The sequence below is a fragment of the Ursus arctos genome, unplaced genomic scaffold (genome assembly GCF_023065955.2).
Source record: "Ursus arctos isolate Adak ecotype North America unplaced genomic scaffold, UrsArc2.0 scaffold_5, whole genome shotgun sequence".
Classification (NCBI taxonomy): Eukaryota; Metazoa; Chordata; class Mammalia; order Carnivora; family Ursidae; genus Ursus; species Ursus arctos.
Genome location: NW_026623067.1, coordinates 38,411,603 through 38,433,539, shown reverse-complemented (window position 1 = coordinate 38,433,539; position 21,937 = coordinate 38,411,603). Strand labels below are relative to the sequence as shown.

Genomic DNA, 21,937 nt, shown 5'->3' with positions numbered 1-21,937 from the left:
GAATGAAAAAAACTAGGGGATAAATAAACTTTTAGAATGTAAGCTAGACTTTTAAAAATTGGACTGTCCATTTTCTGTCCATTATGCTTTGAATATTTATCAGAAACCTTTGAATTTTGAAGGATGTGTCTTATCCATAGTCTTATTTTTCCTCTTTTCTGAAGTGTCTATGTATTATGTGGATTTTAAAAAAAGACCTTTAATTCACTCAAAGGTAATATATTTTGAATAGAATAACACTGGGCTCTTGGAATTTCACTGGGAAATGTTATATGAGCTTCTAATTTAGACTTCAAATTTAAGAGACACAAGAGGTAGTGATATTCTTCTTCACAACTGAAAAGGAAATGGCCACATCTTTATTTTTAGACAAGCCATTAAAATAATATGCATTCTCCTATAATCATACTAAGTATTTCCCCCAAGAGAAACTGGTTTTCCTAAATAGCAAGAGTTTTAAACTAGATTGCCTTCCTTCTTTTACTCATTGCAAAATTAGGAAAAGTTTACTAACTAAAATGTCTGAGGCTTTGAGTGATTTATCTTTACCCAAAAGTTAGGGAAGAATGTTCTCTGCATTCCAGAGATTGGCATTTCAGGAACAAATTGGGCCAGATACTGGCATTCAACCTGTGGACATGACTGAGAAAGGTCCAGAAAATAAGGAAATACAGGAAACAAAGGTCACAAGAATAGTTCTTGGAAAGAGAATATCCATTCCTGTGTAACCAAATCTATGATTTCTCAGTGTCTCAAAACAAGTATATGGAGTCCAAAGACAGAAACTTAAAGATTCAGCGAACCTCTTTAAATATTGCAAGGAAAGGACTTTTTAGCAGAAAATATCAGTTTTTAGAATGTACACTAATAGGCATAAACTTTTCACCAAAGGGACTCTCTGGGCAAATGAAAGAAATTAAAAAACACACAGAAACTAGAAAGTGAACTTGTAGAGCTTCTCCTCCTCCAACAACAGCAAAAACCAAGCAGAGTTGATTTATAACAGGATATTTACAAAATAAAAGTGTTAAAACTCACAGGTAAATATTTGAATCCAATGTAATATTGAAGGTTCCAGTGCAGGCACCACAGAGAATATCCAGTTAGAAGATGTTTCTTGAGTTAAGGAAATTAAGATTTTGCAGTATATGAAGCCACAAAAAGATTGTAGAAATAGGGTAAATCTCACTTGCTGAAGAAGCAGCAACTCCAAATCTAGGGTTGGACCAAAGACCGGACTGAAAGTAGGGCTGGAGGAGCCTCACAGGACCAGGATGATGGCCAGAGTCACTGCGAGGAGAAAAGCACAGTTACAAAGGACAAGGCCACAACTAGGTAAAATTGTAGCTCCGTCTGCCTGGCAGCACGCACCAGGCCATTGCTGAGTTCTGGCAGCAACTCCTCTAAACTGTAGGCAAAGACTGGCTGTAGCATGATGACTGTTGGTATTGTGTGCAGTGACCAGCGTCTCTGCTGCCCACAGGACCACAGTGCTGATCTCACTTGTGCCTCCCTAGGCTGAAGAATCATATTAGCTGGTCTGAAGCATGTAATAGGGTAGCCAGGCAAAGCTCTTCAGATGACGTCCACCTTGGTGACCAGGTAGCCAGTTGCACTGTGCGTGGTGTCACATCAAAGAGGGCATGACTTCTGGCTGCAGCTCCTGGCACAGTGCTGCCTGTGCATTTTCGTTGGGGTGGTCCACGATCACAAGGAGCCTGCAGTGAACATCATCGTGCTCTGCACTTACTGACACGCTGGATGACGACGCACACAGTGCTGGGTTGCTGGTCAGGAAGAAATAGGCACATAGGCCCCATGTCTGGGAACAAGCACTAAAGTGTGCGATGGAGGCTTTGAGCAGGTGTTCCCATTCTCTTGGACCATAGAAGAGGTCTGCTGAAGAACAAGAGCATTTTTCTTGATGGGGTGATATGCAGGGTGATGCTTGTGCTGGAGGAGAGGGACAGCTTGTCCTTGGTGGCTCTGGTGGTGACATTGTACTTCACGTACTGCTCCCAGTTTAGAATTCCTTCTGCCTGTAACTTAGAAAGAGTTACATAGTAATTCTCATAGGTGAATTGTTTGTATGTTTATTACTTCCTATAGTATCTTTTATCTCTCCATTATTTTGGCTTGGGCAACCACAGTTCTTGCCTTGACTAGACACCCAGCTGAAAGTCGTCTGCACAGCCTTATAGTACTCAACCTCCATTTCAATCAGGATTCTGAAATGGGCACTTAAACTGTCTCTTCTCCTGAATGATGCAACTATCACGTTCCAAAAGGAAGATGGTACTGTTGTTACTGGATGGTAGATATTTGCTGTATGCCCTGTGAGACTGTGTAGTAAGCGTAGGGGAACTCTATCTTAATGGTGTCATCTAGGTCAGTGGGGAACCACCTGAAGAATGCAGAGGATGTGGTAGAGGGCAGCTTTTCCTGCAGGCAGACTCTGCTGTGCTCCTTGTGGCTCCGAATGGGAGGTTGGCATTAGCATCTATCTCCTCTATCTTGCCATGAGCTGTTTCTACCGCTCCCCACCACGAGGTGGGGGCAGCTCTGCTCCTTTGGTCTATTCCTGCCCTAGTCATCCTTTTACTTGTGGGGACTAGGGAGATGGCTATTGAAATTAATGTGATAAATTCATAGAGAATTACTTGCAGGATCCAAACATACTGGGGTTTAAGATTGAACCATGCTAGTATTAAGATGTTTCCCACAATTTTCAAAACAAAATGTCTGTATTAAAAGCCATAAATTATTTATATCCAGGGAGAATACATTTATATGAAAAGCATTTATGGAATTTCCAGGGAGGGTTTCAGACTTAAGAGCCTAAAGACTTCCTTTAGCATATCTGCTAGATCTAGCCTGTCATTGTCGAGTTCTTCTCTGCTGTCCTCGCTGGCAGTAAAGAGAGGCTTCCCAGCACTCACCTGCAGTTCCAATCACCGACATGCACATCTTTGCCTAGATTCTCCACTTTTAAACCAATGGCTTTTCTTCTGGAATCTCGCAGCGCATTCTGATATGTAGCTTACTAGGCTGAACAAAGACTTCAATAAGGGAAACCGCTTCCTACCCATGGTGCGCCTTCCCTGAGGGGGTCTTCTTATCTCTTCTTGATGCTGCTTCTCAGATCTTAATACACCTTGCCATGGTGGCTCCTAGATTACAAAGGTGCGCTGGAGAGAAAACGCAGCACTTCACTCTGGGTCATTAAACATCCTTGGCATTCCTGATCCAGATGTTTGGAAAAGATGGTGGGAGAGAAGGCGTTTGGAATCCACTCCAGATGTATTTCACAAGTCGGCGGGGATCACTGGGTCAGAATGCCAATGGATTGCTTTGTTTCACTCTAGCCACGGATTGGGAGATAGCGGCACCCAGAGGCCTGGTACTATATCTACTGCATGTTATTTCTCAGGAGACTGTATTTGCTTTATTTCCAGGACTTATTTTAGACAAAGCCTGCAAGTCATTATTTATTTTTGACAAAATATTAAAAAATGGACTTTTCACAAAATGTAAACCAAGCACTTTTATTAAAATTCATCAACTTAAAATAATTCATACAGAATTTTCACTCTTGGTATTTCCTTTTGAGGACGATACACTACTGAAGCTTTTCCTTAAAAAAATTTTTGCTCAAGAAATTATCCATTGTAAAAAGAATTTTTCATTACAAAAAGACATTCTCACTGTAAGTTCTATAATAAAAATTTTTCTACTATACAAAAGTAGAAAATATTGATAAAAATTTAAAATCACCAGTAATTATATAATTATTATATCATATTTGATGACTACTCATAATTTGTTAAGTACATAATACTTTTTTCTTTTTTATTGTGGTAATATACACATAACATAAAATTTAATATTTTAAGCACTTTTTAAACAATTTTAAGTGCACAGTTCAGTGGATTAAAATACATTCATAATGTTGTGCAACCATTACTAGCATCCATCTCCAGAAGCCTTTCCATCTTGTAAAACTGAAACCCATACCCATTACCACTAACTCTTCATTCTCCCCTCTCTCCAGCCCCTGGCAAACACCATCTATTTTCTATGATTTTGGCTACTCTAAATACCTCATACAAGTGGAATCAAGCAGTATTTATCATTTTATGACTGGCGTATTTCCATAGCATAATATCCTTAAAGTGAATCTGTGCTGTAGCGTTATGTCAAAATTTCCTTCCTTTTTAATGCTGAACAATATTCCACTGCATGTACAGACCACATTTTGCTTATCCATTCATCTGTTGATGGACACTGGGTTACTTCTAAATTTTAGCTACTATGAATAATATTGCTATGAGGATGGGTGTACGAATGTCTCTTTTGAGACTCTGCTTTCAATTCTTTTGGGTATATGCCGAGAAGTGGAATTGCTGGATCATGTGGTAATTCTATTTTTAATTTTTTGAGGAAATTCCACACTGTTTTCCACAGTGACTGTGCCAATTGACATTCCCACCAACAATGCATAAAGGTTTCAAATATTTCACATCCCTGTCAACATTTATATATATTTTTATAGTAGCCATCCTAATTGGTATAAGGTGGTATGTCATTGTTTTGATTTGCATTTCCCTAACAATTAGTGATGTTGAGCATCTTTTCGTGTCCTTATTGTCCACTTGTATCTTTTTTGGAATTACACATATACCATTATAACCTCCCCCCCCCAAATAATCAGCTCTTTCATTGATACTACTGGTAGCTTATATAGACTGGTATTTGTGTCCCCTTAAAATTCTTGTGTTGAAACCCAATCCCCAGTGTGATGGTATTTGGAGGTAGGGCTTTGGGGAGGTGATTAGGTCATGAGGGTGCAGTCCTCATGAATGGCATTAGTGCTTTGTAAAAGAGGCTGCAGAAAACCCCCTCACCCCTTCCACCATGTGAGGTTACAGTAAAAAGACTGTTTACGAACCCAGAAGCTTGCCCTCACCCAAACACCAGATCTGCTGGCACCTTTATCTCCAACTTCTCAGGCCCCAGAACTAAGAAATAAATTTCTGTTGTTTAGAAACTACTCAGTTTATGGTATTTTGTTACAGTAGCTCAAATGGACTAAAACAGTTATCCATGCCCTTTGCTCTCTTCTGACATTTTCTTTTTTAGTTTAGAGGCCCATCCTCTGAAATGGGAAGCTAAACCTATTCATAATTGTAATAGGTTCTGATAGAGCTAAGCCAATAATGATAGTCTCATTTCTCTTGTCAGTGTTTACTTAGGAATACAAACTTAATGACTCAACCATGTATTATTTTGAGCCAGATACCTCTTTGTTGTGGGGAAGAAGGCTGTTCTGTGTACTGTAGGATACTTAGCAGCATTCCTGGCCTCTACACACTAGACCCACTACCATAGTTGTGACAATCAAAAATGTCTCCAGACATTACCAAATGTCACCTCCTCCCCACCATACTGAAAATGGTATGGCTCAGGGTATTCTCCTGGTGACTATTATTGTGCCAGGGATAGGTACATGACCCAAATTGGTCCAATCAGCTTGAAAGATGAACTTTGGTTGGGGAGGCACTCTCTGAACTTACCACAGACAAGGAAGGAAGTTCCCTGGTTACTGCTGGCAGATTTCTTGTGACCGCAGACTTTAGAAGTTTACAAGATGAGGGCAAAGCTGCAAGAATAACAGAAAAAGTATAAATAAATGATCGTTCTCCAAAATTAGGAAGAGAAAAACAATTTGTGCCAGGTCATGATTCTATCATGCCTAGAAGGAGCCATACTTGAATGACACTGTCCAATACAGTAACCACCAGTTACATGTGGCCCCTGGGCATTTGAAATATGGCTAGTCCAAATTGAGACGTGCTGTAAGTGTAAAATACGCACCAGGTTTTGAAGATTTAGTACAAAATAAGAATGTAAAATATATCATTAATAACTACTACATTGATTATATGTGGAAATGATAGTTTGGATTAAGGTAAATAAAATTATTGAAATTAATTTCATGTTTATTTTTACCACTTTAATGTGTTTACTAGATAATTTAAGATCACATCAGTGGCTTTAATCTGTGGCTCACAATATATTTCTATTGGACAGAACTGCTCTAGACTATCTGGTTTTTAAAATATTAGTTTTTCTAATTGTTTAAATCAGTATAAATTAAGTTGGTCTTTTTTTCTATAGAAAACATCCTGCTTGGGGTGCCTCGGTGGCTCAGTTGGTTAAGCGTCTGCCTTTAGCTCAGGTCATGATTCTGGGACCCTGACATTGAGCCCTGCATCGGGCTCCCTCCCCCTCCCCCAGCTCATGCTTGCTCTCTATCTCTCTTTCTCTCAAATAAATAAATAAAATCTTAAAAAAACATTCTACTTGATACAGGAGACTGCTACATTTTAGCTAATCTGGGTTTTTTTTTAAGATTTCATTTTTTTGTTTTGTTTTACTTATTTAAGTAATCTCTCTCTATACCCAGTGTGGGGCTCAAACTCATGACCCTGAGATCAAGAGTTGGATGCTCCTCCAACTGAACCAGCCAGGAGCCCCTTTAAGATTTTATTTTTAAGTAATCTCCTTACACAACATGGGACTCAAACTTAAAACCCCCAAATCAAGAGTCACATGCCGTACCTGAGCCAGGGAGGCACCCCTGATAACCTGTTTTTTACTGTTTATATAATGATATACCAGTACGTAAGCGTACTTTTTTTGGGTGTCTGCAATTTCCTCACCCCTATAATTTTTGATCTCTAAAATATAAACAGGGCTACTTCTACCATTCATAATTTTTTAATCTTCATAATATAAGAAACTTAAAAGTTTATTAAAAGTGTATTAAAGGGAATTTTCAAACATACAGCATTAGCCTGATTGTGATACTCCTTTATTATAGGAAGCAAGTCTTTGGAGGACTTGTTATCTCACTGGGGAATTTTTTGCTCTCCCTAAATCTTTGTTTTGCTAGTATCACAGGTATTTCATGGAACAACCAGAGAAGTATAATTCCTTCGTCAATTTATAGTGTTTCTGTATGCCTAATGGACTTGATTTTTAAAAAAACCTGGATTTACCAACAGACATTAGGGTGACGGGTGATGTGGTAGGATCAATGTAATTTTCCCTCAGAAAAACAGCATCTACAAAATATGTTAAGTTCAAAAGCAGAAAATATGTTTCAGGATTGAAGGAGGTAGTTACTTTAGGGGAAACCAGTTAATCCTTTTAATTATCTCTCACAATATTCCATTTAAAGGTTAGTAACCAAACTATATCATAATTTTGGCAGATTAGAATTACATAGAATTTATCTTAAGTTACTTTCTGTGACAAGGATATTTGAGCATCATAAAACCCAGGCAATTAAAAAGCAAAGCAATATTTGGATTATTTTCATTTATAGGCATATCCTTACATTTTATATGGTTAAATAAAGTACTATGCAGAGGCCAGCAGATATCCTTTTATATGTATGAAATAAGTAAAACCAGGTATAATTAAGGCACAGCACAGTGAAAAAAGTTCACCTTCAACAAGAGAAAATAGATGACCCTGGAAATTATAGTTAAATCAGCTAACACTTTTCAACATATTATAGAACAAAGAAAACTAATGTAGTTATCCGGAAGAATGTAATTTCTCCCTCAAACTTAACAAAAAAACCCAAACTGGTGTCAGATCATTTTAATTTCCTCCCATGATACACTTACCACAGTCTACCTAAACCAAAGAAGACACATTCACACACACTTTTAGCAAACCTCCCCACTCACAATTGGCACTGCCCTTAGCTAGAGAGAAAACATATATAAAGTAAATCTATATCATTTTAAGGTGACATAGAATGTAGCTTCTCTCACAAATTTTGGGAATTAGACTACATTTATGTCATATTTTATGTCATGGACCAACTGTTTCATTCAATTAGCAAATATTTTTTGTGTGTCTCCCAGGTTTTGGTACTAGACACTGGGACACAATAAACAGGGAAACCAAAAACTCTTCATTATCACAGAGCTTCCAATCTGGGGCAAGAGAGATAGTGCCTAAACAAATAAAGCGAATTTTGAAAGTATTAATCACATTTTAGGAGAGTTCTCTTAAATTTATATGCAGTTCACATTTTAGAAGATAGAAATAAAATTTTAATGACCTTGATGCTTTACCAAACTGATCCTATTAAAAAAATGAATGGAAATGAATAGGTGCAAGTGGAAACTGTTACATACTTAGGACTAAATACCACAAAACATGCAAATGAATACCTCACTACCCATAGAAGAGACAATCATTAAACAGTTTCAAAATGGTAGACGTGGAATGAAAAAAAATTCCTAACTTAAAAATTACAGGCAAAAGCGTGATAGGGGGTAATACTTCAATTTTATTCCACTTCAATCAGACCATTCATCGGACAACTGTCCTAAACGAGTATGTGCCTCCAGAAGAACATTCAACTTGTCTGTTTACATTTCTATCTACGTCAAATATATTAAAAAGAGGAATCACCCATGTTCCCTTGCGGTCCTTCAAAACAGAAAGTCCCTAAGGTATGGGTCCCCTTAGGGCATTTTCATAATCAACAAAACATACTTAGAATTATAGAGTGGTCAGCATGAACTTCTCACTCCACTGATTTGGGTACTTTACAATCCACTATATGGTTAACTATACTTTCTTGTATCTGCTCCAGATTTGGATATACCGTGGGGAGCATCCGAGATGTTTCCAAAGGCAAAGACGCTTTCCGCACGGGTGCCCTATCTCCGGCAATCACTCAGAAGCCTAGGAGCTATCCGAACCCACGGCGACCGGTAAAAGTTCTGGCTTAGCGGAGCAGGAAAGGTGAACTCCGGAGTTCACGTCTTTCGCGCAAGCATTGCCTTTAAATATTTTCAAACCAATAGCTCTTTAAGAAACATTATCTTTTTCTCGCGTTAAGTCAAATTCACGCGAGAGGACAAGTCCCCGGATACCGTGATTGCGCCTGCGCGCGCTGGGACACCCCCGCACTTCCGCTTTACTCGTGCTGTCACTCATAGCCGCTTTTCCCGCCCGGCGGTGTGACGTAGTGCTTTCTTCTCCGCTGGGTCTGCAGTTCCGGAGTGAGAGCTGCGGAGCTGCGGAGTCTGGCGCTGCAAGCTGCGGATCTCGGCGAGATCTCGCACTGCCCGTCCTCGGCATTTCGTTGATAATCGGTAGCGGATCACTTTCCTAAGACCCGGGAAGAACAAAGGAATAAAGAAGGAGACGCTCGGCTCCCGGCCGCCTTGCTCGGAGTGGCTTTCTTTTCCGCTCGCTCTTGTTCGGAGAAGCTGGGTTTATAATCGTCACCGGATTGTAAGTACCCAAGGCGAAGAAAGCTCACTGAGTCCTGCTTTTTAAATACCTTTGTTCCGGGAGAGATTGTGGATTGGGAGTGTCTGCTGGGCCTTTCTTTTTGTGTCGAAAATCATTCCGCAGAAGCCGCCATTTGCTTTCCTGCTAGCTAGCTCCGTCTGCATTGTCCGGCAGCGGCATCTAGAGGTCGGAACTTGCATTGCAGCTAATAGATTTAAGTGGACCTAACTCATTAGTGTCCCTAACGACTGGTATTCAGTCACAACATATTTCTAAAGACTTGGGCCTTAATTCAAAACTAAGACAAAATAGACGCTTAGCTCCTGTTCTGCTTAAAGCCTTTTGTAATTAAGGATTTCATTTCGTAACAGACTGGTCTTTCTAACTGTTGGCAATAGCTGGAACTTTTAGAGCAACAAGTGGTTGTTAGAGAAGTGAGTCTCAAAGAAATAAAGATGAGTAAGAGCAAAGATGATGCTCCTCACGAGCTAGAGAGCCAGTTTATCTTACGGCTCCCTCCGGAATATGCCTCTACTGTGAGGCGGGCAGTACAGTCTGGTCATGTCAACCTGAAGGACAGACTGACAATTGAGTTACACCCTGATGGACGTCACGGAATCGTCAGAGTGGATCGGGTCCCACTGGCCTCAAAATTGGTAGATCTGCCGTGTGTCATGGAAAGCTTGAAAACCATTGATAAAAAAACGTTTTACAAGACAGCTGATATATGTCAGATGCTTGTCTCCACAGTTGATGGTGATCTCTATCCTCCTGTGGAGGAACCAGTTGCTACTACTGATCCCAAAGCAAGCAAGAAAAAGGATAAGGACAAAGAGAAAAAGTTTATATGGAACCATGGAATTACTCTGCCTCTAAAAAATGTCAGAAAGAGGAGGTTCCGGAAGACAGCAAAGAAGAAGTATATTGAATCTCCAGATGTGGAGAAGGAAGTGAAGCGGTTGCTGAGTACAGATGCTGAAGCTGTGAGTACTCGTTGGGAGATAATTGCTGAAGATGAAACAAAAGAAACAGAAAATCAAGGCCTTGATGTCTCTTCTCCAGGAATGTCTGGTCACAGGCAGGGCCATGACTCATTAGAGCATGATGAGCTTCGGGAGATATTCAATGACCTCAGCAGCAGCAGTGAAGATGAGGATGAGACTCAGCATCAAGATGAAGAAGATATAAACATCATCGACACTGAGGAAGATCTGGAAAGACAGCTACAGGACAAGCTGAATGAATCAGATGAACAGCACCAAGAAAATGAGGGAACCAATCAGCTGGTTATGGGAATTCAGAAACAGATTGATAATATGAAAGGCAAACTCCAAGAGACCCAGGATAGAGCAAAACGCCAGGAGGATCTCATTATGAAAGTGGAAAACCTGGCTCTCAAGAACAGGTTTCAGGCTGTGCTGGATGAACTCAAACAAAAGGAAGACCGAGAAAAGGAGCAGCTCAGTTCTTTGCAAGAAGAGCTAGAATCACTCCTAGAGAAGTGAGAAAGTGAGATGAGCTCTCATACTTAATTTCATTCCTTAGACTGCTCAGCATTGAAAGAAGAATTTTGGCTTCATCACCTGGACTAGATACAACTGTGCAGTAGTTCTCATTTTCTCCACTGTGTTCTACTGAATGTGTCTTACAAATATACATGTGAATTGCTATCTAATTTTCTGTCAGAACCACTTTGCTGTTTATCCTGTAGGAAGTAGGAATGTATAGACAGATAAGTGACTGTAGGAAAATTGTAGGATTAGTGGAATAAACAGTTCAACCTTAGTAATCACAGCTTCACCACAGGACTTCGCTGCTGTTTCTCCATTTGCCATAAGTGGCTGCTGCTTCTCTGTGATGCCATCTGAGATCAGTAAGCAGAGTCTAGTGTGCAGGCAGTGAAGCTAGTTTACGTGTTTTCCCATGAAGCTATTTTCCCAGCTATTCAAAGCATTCTTATATATGTAGGGTTGCAAATCATTTCATAAAGCTGTTTTAACACAATAAATAAAAGCTACTAATTTTCACCTCATTATGTGTCTTGCTTTTTTAGGGGTAGTGGATATCAGATCCTCTTGTGAGGTGGTTTCTTGGGGTTTAATAACAGTGATTTGATCCTGTTTAAAGGGAAAGAAGCAGTTATGTTGGGTTTTAAGAAAACACAGTAGGGTCACAGAAATTGGGAAATGTCATATCTGTGCCTTAAGTTTCCAACCCACCTGATTCATTTGCAGGTTAAGAAATACTAGGTACAGAACCTACCTAAACTGTCCTAAGTTTTGTACATGAAGGTCTATTTTTACCTTTTTTTTTTTTTAAGAACTACATTCATCTGGTTAATACAGTAGAAACAAAGGCTATCATATCAAGTACTATTCACTGAACCAACCCATTGGTTTGGATTGATTACATTTCTAAATATTTTCCACTTCAATTCCATCCATTATTTAATAGTATTCTCAGAACTGAGGTGGTTATGTCCATGCCAGTTACTCAAAACTGTTCAAAAGGAAGTCATCGCTACAGTGGGATATTTCAAATTTTCTTTAACAATTTTCTTTTTTTTTTTTTTTTTTTAAAGATTTTATTTATTTATTTGACAGAGATAAAGACAGCCAGCGAGAGAGGGAACACAAGCAGGGGGAGTGGGAGAGGAAGAAGCAGGCTCATAGCTGAAGAGCCTGATGTGGGGCTCGATCCCAGAACGCTGGGATCACGCCCTGAGCCAAAGGCAGGCGCTTAACCGCTGTGCCACCCAGGCACCCCTAACAATTTTCATATGTTCTTAAGATTCTAATCCAATGCCTTTCCACCTGAGCTATTTTTGAAAACTGAAAAAAATTACCAAATGCAGAGTTGCATGCAATTCACCTCTGACAGGTTGGGATTAAAGGTTGGTTTGAGAATTGGCCTCATGAAGCAAACATTAGTCCACCTTAATTTTGTATTTGACAGGAAATAGCAGTGGTGAAATTTTAAAATTGTACAGACCTCTCAAGTTTAAAATCATACATGTTAATGTTTGGAGATCTCACAAGACTTCATTTTTCTTTCACATTATTGGATCATTTCTCTTTTACCAAAATGTCAGACTACTAAGATTTCAGTACAGGACATGGAGGCTTCAGGTTTCTCTCAGTGTCAAAATTTTGGATTATCTCTTGATGTTTGCAAATTATTATAAAGAAGCAAGTTTTCTTTTCTTTTTTTAAAGATTTTATTTATTTATTCGACAGGATAGAAACAGCCAGCGAGAGAGGGAACACAAGCAGGGGGAGTGGGAGAGGAAGAAGCAGGCTCACAGCGGAGGAGCCTGATGTGGGGCTCGATCCCATAACGCTGGGATCACGCCCTGAGCCGAAAGCAGACACTTAACAACTGTGCTACCCAGGCGCCCCCAAATCCTTATTTCTAAGCCTGATGCTTTCAGAGTTCAGATTTAGTATATTCTCCTGTGTACTGGAAACCCTTATAAGTATCCCTCAGGCAACTCAACTCCAAATGTTCAAAATGGAACTCCTCTCATTTCCTCCTCTTCCTTGAAAACCTGCTCTTCCTCATTTTATGACTAAGTGCAAATAAATGGCCCTACCACCCATCCCAGGTAATGAAGCTAGAAGCTTAGGCCATAACCTTTGACTACTCACCCTTGGACTACTGAGTCTACTTTCCCAAATAGCTCTTCAATCACTACTTCATCCCCCTGCCACTGTCCTAGTTCAAGTCATTATTATCTCTTGCCTAGCAAATGGCAATACTTTCTAACTGGTTGTATGTGTATAAATTTTTTTTCTTACCATCTCATTTCGGTTTTTGACTTGGCCATCAAAGTGATCTTCCTAAGATTAAATTTCATCATGTCATTCCCATGCTTAAAACCCTTCAATGGTACAAAATTGCTTTCAGGACTAAGTTTTAAAAAGACACAAGATTATGCCCCGATTACCTTTCAGCCTCATCTCACCACATTCTCTCGCTTATTTTCAGTCCACATGTAGAAAGAACATTTTCCTCTTGATTTGGCCAAATTCTATTTAACCCTCAGTTCTCAAACTATCACTAACTCCAGCAAGGCTTTCTTGATCTCCATCTAGAGCAACTCAATTATGTCTTCGCTTCTAGGCTCTGTTTCCCTTTTATTCCACAAATACTTATTGTGCCATACAGTACCAAACACTGGATAAGAAGTACTGAACTAAAACATTTAGTTTCTATTCTAATCTCATGTACTCTAGTGGATGCTAGGGATAGTGTTTTGGTTTGTTGTTTTAAGATTTTATTTATTTGACATAGTGACAGCACAAGCAGGGGGAGAGGGAGAAGAAGGCTTCCTGGTGAGCAGGGAGCCCAGCGCAGGGCTGGATCCAGGATCGTGACCTGAGCTGAAGGCAGGTGCTTAACTGAAAGAGCCACCAGGCACCCCTGCTGGGATAAATAGTCTATGCATTTATCATACAAAAGTGGAAATTACCTATGGCTCATCCCCCACTAAGCTGTAAATTCACCAGGAATAGGCAATTTGGCTTGTTAGTCATTGTAAACTTACTAAAGAATAGTAAAGAGATTAAAATCTCAAGGTCAAGAGATGTAGTGCCTGGGTTGGTATGCTAGCTGAATGACCTAGTAGTTGTGTGCTCTTGCGCAAGTAACGTAATCTGTTTTCCTTGGTGTTCTCATCATCAAGATGAAGGTGATAACACTTGTACCTCACAAGACTGTTGAGTTGTTGGCTCTTAGCTATTGAGTTGATACAAATAAAGGACTTGGAACAATGCCTGAAATTTAGTAAATTAACAATAAAAGCAGGATACCTGCGTTATTAACAACAAAAGCAAAATACTAGTGTCTGAACATAACAGGGATTAAATAATTACTTGAATTAAAAAATTATCAACAAGAAAAGTATAAAGAAAGCTATTTTTTGTAAATGTTTATTTTTCATATAAAAGAACACAAAATTTTACATCAGTTTAATGGAAACCCTAAAATACATAGAAAAGATATAAAACTAATTATCAAAAATAGTCAACGAGGCAAAGCAATACTAAGAGTGAAATCTTATATCCTAAAATACGTATGTAGCTATATATGCTATTTTATTTTATTTTATTTTATTTTTTAAGATTTTATTTATTCATTTGACAGAGATAGAGACAGCCAGCGAGAGGGAACACAAGCAGGGGGAGTGGGAGAGGAAGAAGCAGGCTCATAGTGGAGGAGCCTGATGTGGGGCTCGATCCCATAACGCCGGGATCACGCCCTGAGCCGAAGGCAGCCGCTTAACCGCTGTGCCACCCAGGCGCCCCTATATATGCTATTTTAAAAATCAAGGCAGAAACAAAAGGGGTGCTACACCTCTAAATTTATGCATCCCAGTTTTCCAGTTTAACTCTAAAATTAACCTGGAGATCTGTCAAGAAAGATACATGAAAAAAAATGGGGAAAGTGTCTAACTCAACTGATGGGACAAAGAAAATAATCATTAGTAAGTAACTGCAAATAAATGCCCAACCAAGACAAAAAAAGCACGGCACCTCTTATGGGAAAAGGCTGAAATGGGGTAGAGAGGAAAACAATGAGCCTCAAAGGAAAGTAAGACAGAAGAAATCAGGCCAGAATATTAAGGAATTGGAAACAAGTCTCCGTAGCAGGAAAGACAACAAACGGAAAGAGAGAAAAGAGGGAGGCAAAAGTCATCGGCTCCAGGGTGTGGAGGTCCATGAGAATAAAGCAGGCAGGAAGAGAGGTGGAGTGTGTAGATAAAATTATTCCCTAGAGCTGTGCTGTCTAATGACACAGCCACTCATCACATGTGGCTACTGAGCACTAGAAACACGGCTAGTCCGAATTGAGAAACGGTACCGGTATAAAATACACTCCAGGGGCGCCTGCGCGGCTCAGCTGGTCAAGCGTCTGCCGTAGGCTCGGTTCGTGATCCCAGAGTCCTGGGACCAAGCCCCATTCCCCTGTTGCTCAGCAGGAAGCCTGCCTCTCCCTCTCCCTCAGCCTGCCGCTCCCTCTCCCTCTGCTCTCTCTCTCAATGGCTCGCTGTCTCTCTGCCAAATAAATAAAATCTTAAAAAACAAAAACAAAAAACAAGAAAACTATCTCCCAATCACATACCCGCAAGCTGAAGAATTTTAAACTGTTGTCTCGATTATCAGCAATGACAGGAGATCAAAACCAAATCAACAGGTGCCACACAGGCTGGATGTCTGAATGGAAATACATACATACTGTGCACGGAGAAGCACTGAAAGAAAGCTATTTTAAGTGGCTGATTTCAAATGAAAGAATCTAATTACAGCAGAAACAGTTTACTTCAAATATATCTGCAGCATAAACTGACTCAGCTAACTACAACTGTTTTTTACTTGATTTACTTATAGTTTGGTTTTGTATTAATATCGAGAACTCCATTCGAGTAATTAATCTCTTATGTAAACTTCAAAAGAGAAAAACTGAGGAAAATTGGGATCCATTTTCCTTAAAGGAAGTCCTGTGTTAGCAAAAGGACTCACTTTTCTCACAGTTCCCCTTGGCTAATGAGTACGGTGTGTAGTTGGGCTACAGCTTTCTATATTAAACAGTGCAGAGATTTTACAAAAGACAGAAAGTAAAGTCTCTTTCACATCAATTTTCTAAAGTAAACTGTTAACACTTTGGGATGTATCATTCCAGGCCTTTATTTGGTGTACAATTATATATGTTTATGTAGTTTTGTAAAGCAAAAAATATATATGATTTTGTTGTAGGTAATTCTAAAAAATTGTTATGACTGAAAAATATAAAGATCCTTCCCTATCAAGATATGCAGATTTACTGCTTCTGTTCATGATACAGATTTTTATTTTTTTATTTTTATTCTTTTTAGATTTTATTTGTCAGAGAGAGAGAGCACAAGCAGGGGGAGCAGCAGGCAGAGGGAGAAGCAGGCTCCCAGCCGAACAGGGAGCCTGATGCAGTGCTCGATCCCAGGACACTGGGATTTCAACCTGAGCCAAAGGCAGATGCTTAACAAACTGAGCCACCCAGGCGTCCCATGATACAGATTTTTAAAAACATTTTATCTACTCCCCTATTGCTGGTCACCCAGGTTGTCCCGTTTTAAACTTTTTATTATACCAGATGCTGCAATAAACATTCATATCAGTATCCAATTTTCATTATATCTATAGACTAGGTAAGTGGGATTTTTACATTCAGTCCTAGGTGTCATAAAGCCTGACATTTTTAATTTGGAGATCAAATTTTTATTTGAGATGAAAATTTGGACAAATTGTGACAACTCATGTCTTTGAAGGACTGTGTCTTAAACTCCAGTTATCTTTTATTACCCAGTAAGAATTCTATGTGAAAATACAGACTGGGAAGACTGCTCACTACACAGTAATCATACTGGACGTTTTTCTGTACTTCAAATGCCAATCTCCCTCTCACCACAGAGTTGTATTTAGCATGTAAAGTTCCCTTTTCCTGAAACAGTCTCCAGATATTCTCCTGTTTGGCTTGTTGTCATTCAGGCCTTAGCTCACACCCTGCTTTCTCTGGTAATCCTATCTGGCAGTTCAGTCTCACTGCTAGGGAGCATGTGATTTGGGCATTCATCTTGTCAAGTGTAGTGGTCTTCAGTGAAAAGCTGGAAATTGTTTGCCATTATTTTCTGGTATGTATGCTTGGGAAGAAGTGCTTCAATTTAAAACAGAAGCATGGGGCGCCTGGGTGGCACAGCGGTTAAGCCCCTGCCTTCGGCTCAGGGCGTGATCCCGGCGTTATGGGATCGAGCCTCACATCTGGCTCCTCTGCTAGAAGCCTGCTTCTTCCTCTCCCACTCCCCCTGCTTGTGTTCCCTCTCTCGCTGGCTGTCTCTATCTCTGTCAAATAAATAAATAAAATCTTTAAAAACAAAACAAAACAAAAAAAAAAAACAGAAGCATCATCCTTTTGGTTAGAATAAAAAAATGGTTTCAGTTGCTTACCTATTATCTTGGGCAGTGATATACTATATGATGGAATTTGTTCTTTCCAAGTCCAGCAGTTTAGTTAAGTTCATGGAACTTGATCTCTGTCTCCACTATTTATGCAACTATGTCTGGCAATTCAGTGAAGGTATAGACCATTTCCCTACTAATACCTTGTGATCCCTGGCCTGGATCATTAATTTGGCTTCTCCAAAACATATGCATGAACTTAATGCGAAAGCAATTTATGATTTATTGCAGTTTCCTGTATGTCTTGTGTTTATAAAAACTCAGTGTGTGTTTTTTTAAATAAACAATGAACCAGATGTAATTAATTGACAATCAGTGGTGGCTGAACTATTGAAAACACTTATAGATAACTTGATAAGGCCTCAATAATAAATATTAAAATATACTTTTTTCTCCTTGACTTTCCTGAGGGTAATATCAAAACAACAAAAAAAAAATCCATTACTCAGGCAACCTGGCTGGCTCAGTCAGTAGAACATAACAACCCTTGATCTTGGGCTGGTGAGGTCTAGCCCCAGTTAGAGGTAAAGTTTACCTTAAAAAAAGTATAATGAATTTTTTTAAATCCCTCAAATATGACATGAAGAATTTAAAAATCTTTTTCTAGTGTAAAACGGCAGTGTTCTCACATAGCTCTTTTCTCTGTCAAAAAGTTTACCAAGATAACAAAAAACCTCAAGATTAAAAAGAATAAGAGATGAGACAGTGAGTGGAAAATGTCAACCTATTTTCAGAAGGCCAAAGCAGAGACAAACCCACTTGATACAGAACCTGTGAGAGGCTCAGTGTTTGCAGGCAGAAGTTTCCAAGGAAGAGAGAAAGGTATGCAGCTGGACATATGGGATTCATTGAATTATATTCAGAGCTGTTAGATGTCCAGGATCCCTAGTCCTCCCTTGGATGGCTCTTCCTGCCCCATCCCACATACGTTTATTTTCCTGGTAAACTGAACCAAAGAAGGCTCAAACTCAGAGAAAGCAGGCACAGATAAAGGAATGTATGACATCGAACAAGAAAATTATGTGAAAATCTATATACTTTACTGCAGTAATGTCACCCCTCTTCCCCCACTCTTGATCTCATTAAATCAGTATCCAACCCACACATCTCCCACACACACACCCACACAGAGTTAAGATTTCAAGATTATTCTCTGAAGAAACCATGTGGTTCAGAGAAAAGAAATCAAATACTGACATTTGGGCATTCTCCAAAGAAAAGGCCAGGTCACTATCTACTACAATGAAGTCTACCTGTTGACAACTATCCACACACTATCTGCTTTTCAGCGCCTCACTTTTATCTATTAATTGACAGGCAAAGATAACCAGACAAGGAAAGCTTTCCAAAGGGAGAATCATTTTAGTCTATTTCCTCCCCCTCCATTTTATTTTTACCCCCAAAGTAAAATACCGACGCGGCCTTGGAATGTAAACCTTAAAAGAATTCGTTCTAACGCTGGGATTATGAGCATCTATCAGGAAGGAAAAAGCGTGTCCTGACAACGGTATCCTCAAGCTAATGTCCAAAACCCCACCTTGCCCTGGAAGCTAGGCCCGTTGTCTTTTATATCCCGATCTTCCGCTGCTGCATCAAGCTCTATGACTCCTCAAGAACCTCGAGACTGAAGCCGGTATAGAGCGCCGCAGCCACGCAGCTCTTTTCTGTCAACTCTCTTAGCGAATACATAAATACCTGTTTTCCACGCCAACTGTAAAACGCCACGTCCTACCTCTAGAAATGGTGGGGACTCTGAGCCACCCGTTCCCAGGACTCCAGCCCCGGATCCTTGGCGATGTTGCCGCGAAAGTAGCCATTCCCCAGCTCGGCCGGCAGGGCAGAGCGGATCTGCCGGTCTCGGGCTTCCCCGCAGCGGCCCCGGGCGCGCGAAGAGCAGGCTCGGGAAGGCGCGGCGGGGCCCACACCGCTGCAGGCCTGCCATTCCTGTCCTGCTGACGTCAAGGGTTCTCTGATCAAAAGCGGCCACCCATTGTCATGTAAACCACCCCCCACCAGTAGTTCGCCTTCCCTATCTTAAACTTCTGTTTCTGTAGATTTGACCCTTTGACTCCAGGCTCAACGAACGAGGAGCCTGTCGCCTTTTGTTTTGCCGAGTAAGAAACGTGGGGAGAGGGCACGTGGGGGGGGGGTTAGGGTCCAGCCGAAAAGGAAAGCGTTGCTTTCCCGGCCGGTTAAGCGCGGCGTCTAGAGTCGCTGTAGTTGCAAGAATTTATCGACTAGCTTTCATTCGCTGTATTATAATTCATTAAAGGTGTGTACTTACGGGGCGCCTGGGTGGCTCAGTCGGTTAAGCATTGACTCTGGAGCCCAGCTCAGGTCGCCATCTCACTGTCGTGAGTTCAAGCCCGGCGCTGGGCTCCAGCGTGGAGCCTACTTAAGAAATAACAGGTGTGTCCTTAGCGGGAGTCCGGGGCGGGCCCGGCGGGCGCCTCGAGGGCCGGGCGGGGGCGGCGGCGGGCGGGGCCTGGCCTGGGAGCGGCGGGCGGCAGGGCGCCTGGAGGGCCCAGCGCGAGCAGGCGGCCGGTGGGTTATTTCAGTTCGCGGAGGGGGCCCGAGACCTAGCGTGGGGTTAAGCGGCTTCTCCCGCCCAGGAGGGAGAGTCGAGAATGGGCGGCTGGGTGTGAGACACCGGCGCTGAGCTCCAGAGAGTTGCCTCCCACAGAGCCCAGCAGGAGAGGGTGAGAACATGAAGTCCAATCCTGCCATCCAAGCCGCCATCGACCTGACAGCAGGCGCGGTGGGGGGCACGGCATGTGTCCTGACCGGGCAGCCTTTCGACACAGTGAAAGTGAAGATGCAGACGTTCCCCGGCCTGTACAAGGGCCTCACCGACTGCTGCCTGAAAACGTACTCCCAAGTGGGCCTGCGGGGCTTCTACAAAGGAACCGGCCCTGCGCTGATGGCCTACGTCGCCGAGAACTCTGTCCTCTTCATGTGCTATGGCTTCTGCCAAGAGCTGGTGAGGAAGGTGGTTGGACTGGACAAGCAGGCGAAGCTCAGTGATCTGCAGACGGCCACTGCGGGTTCCTTCGCCTCGGCGTTTGCTGCGCTGGCCCTGTGCCCCACTGAGCTTGTGAAGTGCCGGCTACAGACCATGTACGAAATGGAGATGTCAGGGAAAATAGCAAAAAGCCAAGATACAATCTGGTCCGTCGTGAAGAGTATCCTTAGAAAGGAAGGCCCCTTGGGCTTCTACCAAGGCCTCTCGAGCACCCTCCTTCAAGAAGTACCAGGCTATTTCTTCTTCTTCGGTGGCTACGAACTGAGTAGATCATTTTTTGCCTCAGGGAGATCAAAAGATGAACTAGGCCCTGTCCCTTTGATGTTAAGTGGTGGAATTGCTGGAATTTGTCTTTGGCTTGTCATATACCCGGTGGATTGTATCAAATCCAGAATTCAGGTTCTTTCCATGTCTGGGAAACAGGCTGGGTTTCTGGGAACTCTTATAAGTATTGTGAAAAATGAAGGAATAGCAGCCTTATATTCTGGACTGACAGCTACTATGATTCGAGCAGTCCCTGCCAATGGGTCACTATTTTTGGCTTATGAATATAGCAGGAGAATGATGATGAGCCAGTTTGAAGCATACTGAAGTGTCTTGGTGAACTGGATGCAAGTGAACGCATTAGAGGACTGCAGTTTATCTCAGGTTTCATGGAGTACTGGACCAATGTGGAATTATTTTTTACTTCATGGGAATTTTTTGTCTTCACTTCTACTCTAAACTTAACAGAAGAACTTGTATTTTACATCATATGATTTCTACCCATAATTGTATTAAAACAGAAAGATGGCTGTGCTTGTGTTTGGTGGGATATACATAGTGAGCAGGTGGCCTATGACCCTGATCTGAAATGGCAAATGTAATTATATCACGGCTTTTGCATAAACCTGTACATGCACATGCAGTTGGTTACCTGTTGTGAACAGTTTGGTTTCATGTTTAATCTCATATCACCAGAAAGACAGAGTTACCTGTTGTTACCTGTTGTGAACAGTTTGGTTTCATGTTTAATCTCATATCACCAGAAAGACAGAGTTAACCATGTTTCATGAAGATGGCATAAATGATGGCTTAACCCATTTGAGATGTTGGGTCTCTTTAAAACTCTGCTAAACATGTTCACTATACTAGGCAATTAAAGTTTTTAACAAGTTTTTGTGTGGTGCCTGAAACCCCAGATACCCATCTAGATTTTTAGGAGGATAATATTCCTACAAACTGGTGTGGCTTCCATATTCTTGAGTTAAAATTTCAGAATAAGCATCCTGCATTTTTCCAAGATGCTCTCTATATATGTTTATATATGTATTTAGATATATATGTTTGTTTTTTGGTTTTTTAGAATTGTATTATTTTTATTTTTTTATTATGTTCAGTTAGCCAACATATATTACATCATTAGGTTTTGATGTAGTGTTCAACAATTCATTCGTTGTGTATAACACCCAGGGGCGCCTGGGTGGCTCAGTCATTAAGCATCTGCATTCGGCTCAGGGCATTATCTCAGCGTTCTGGAATCGAGCCCCTGCCTCAAGCTCCTCCGCTGGGAGCCTGCTTCTTCCTCTCCCACTCCCCCTGCCTGTGTTCCCTCTCT

At 41.1% G+C, this 21,937-nt stretch overlaps 2 protein-coding genes across 2 annotated transcripts; both read left to right on the top strand.

Moving 5' to 3' along the window:
- The first annotated feature begins 9,505 nt into the window (after positions 1 to 9,505).
- TAF7 (TATA-box binding protein associated factor 7) lies at positions 9,506 to 11,359 on the top strand. The gene has a single exon (XM_026508164.4). The coding sequence runs from the start codon at positions 9,783 to 9,785 to the stop codon at positions 10,830 to 10,832; it is 1,050 nt and encodes a 349-aa protein (XP_026363949.1). The 5' UTR covers positions 9,506 to 9,782; the 3' UTR covers positions 10,833 to 11,359.
- An 8,666-nt stretch (positions 11,360 to 20,025) lies between these two features.
- LOC113261488 (mitochondrial ornithine transporter 2) lies at positions 20,026 to 20,931 on the top strand. Its single transcript, XM_026507602.3, has one exon. The coding sequence runs from the start codon at positions 20,026 to 20,028 to the stop codon at positions 20,929 to 20,931; it is 906 nt and encodes a 301-aa protein (XP_026363387.1).
- Positions 20,932 to 21,937: the final 1,006 nt, after the last annotated feature.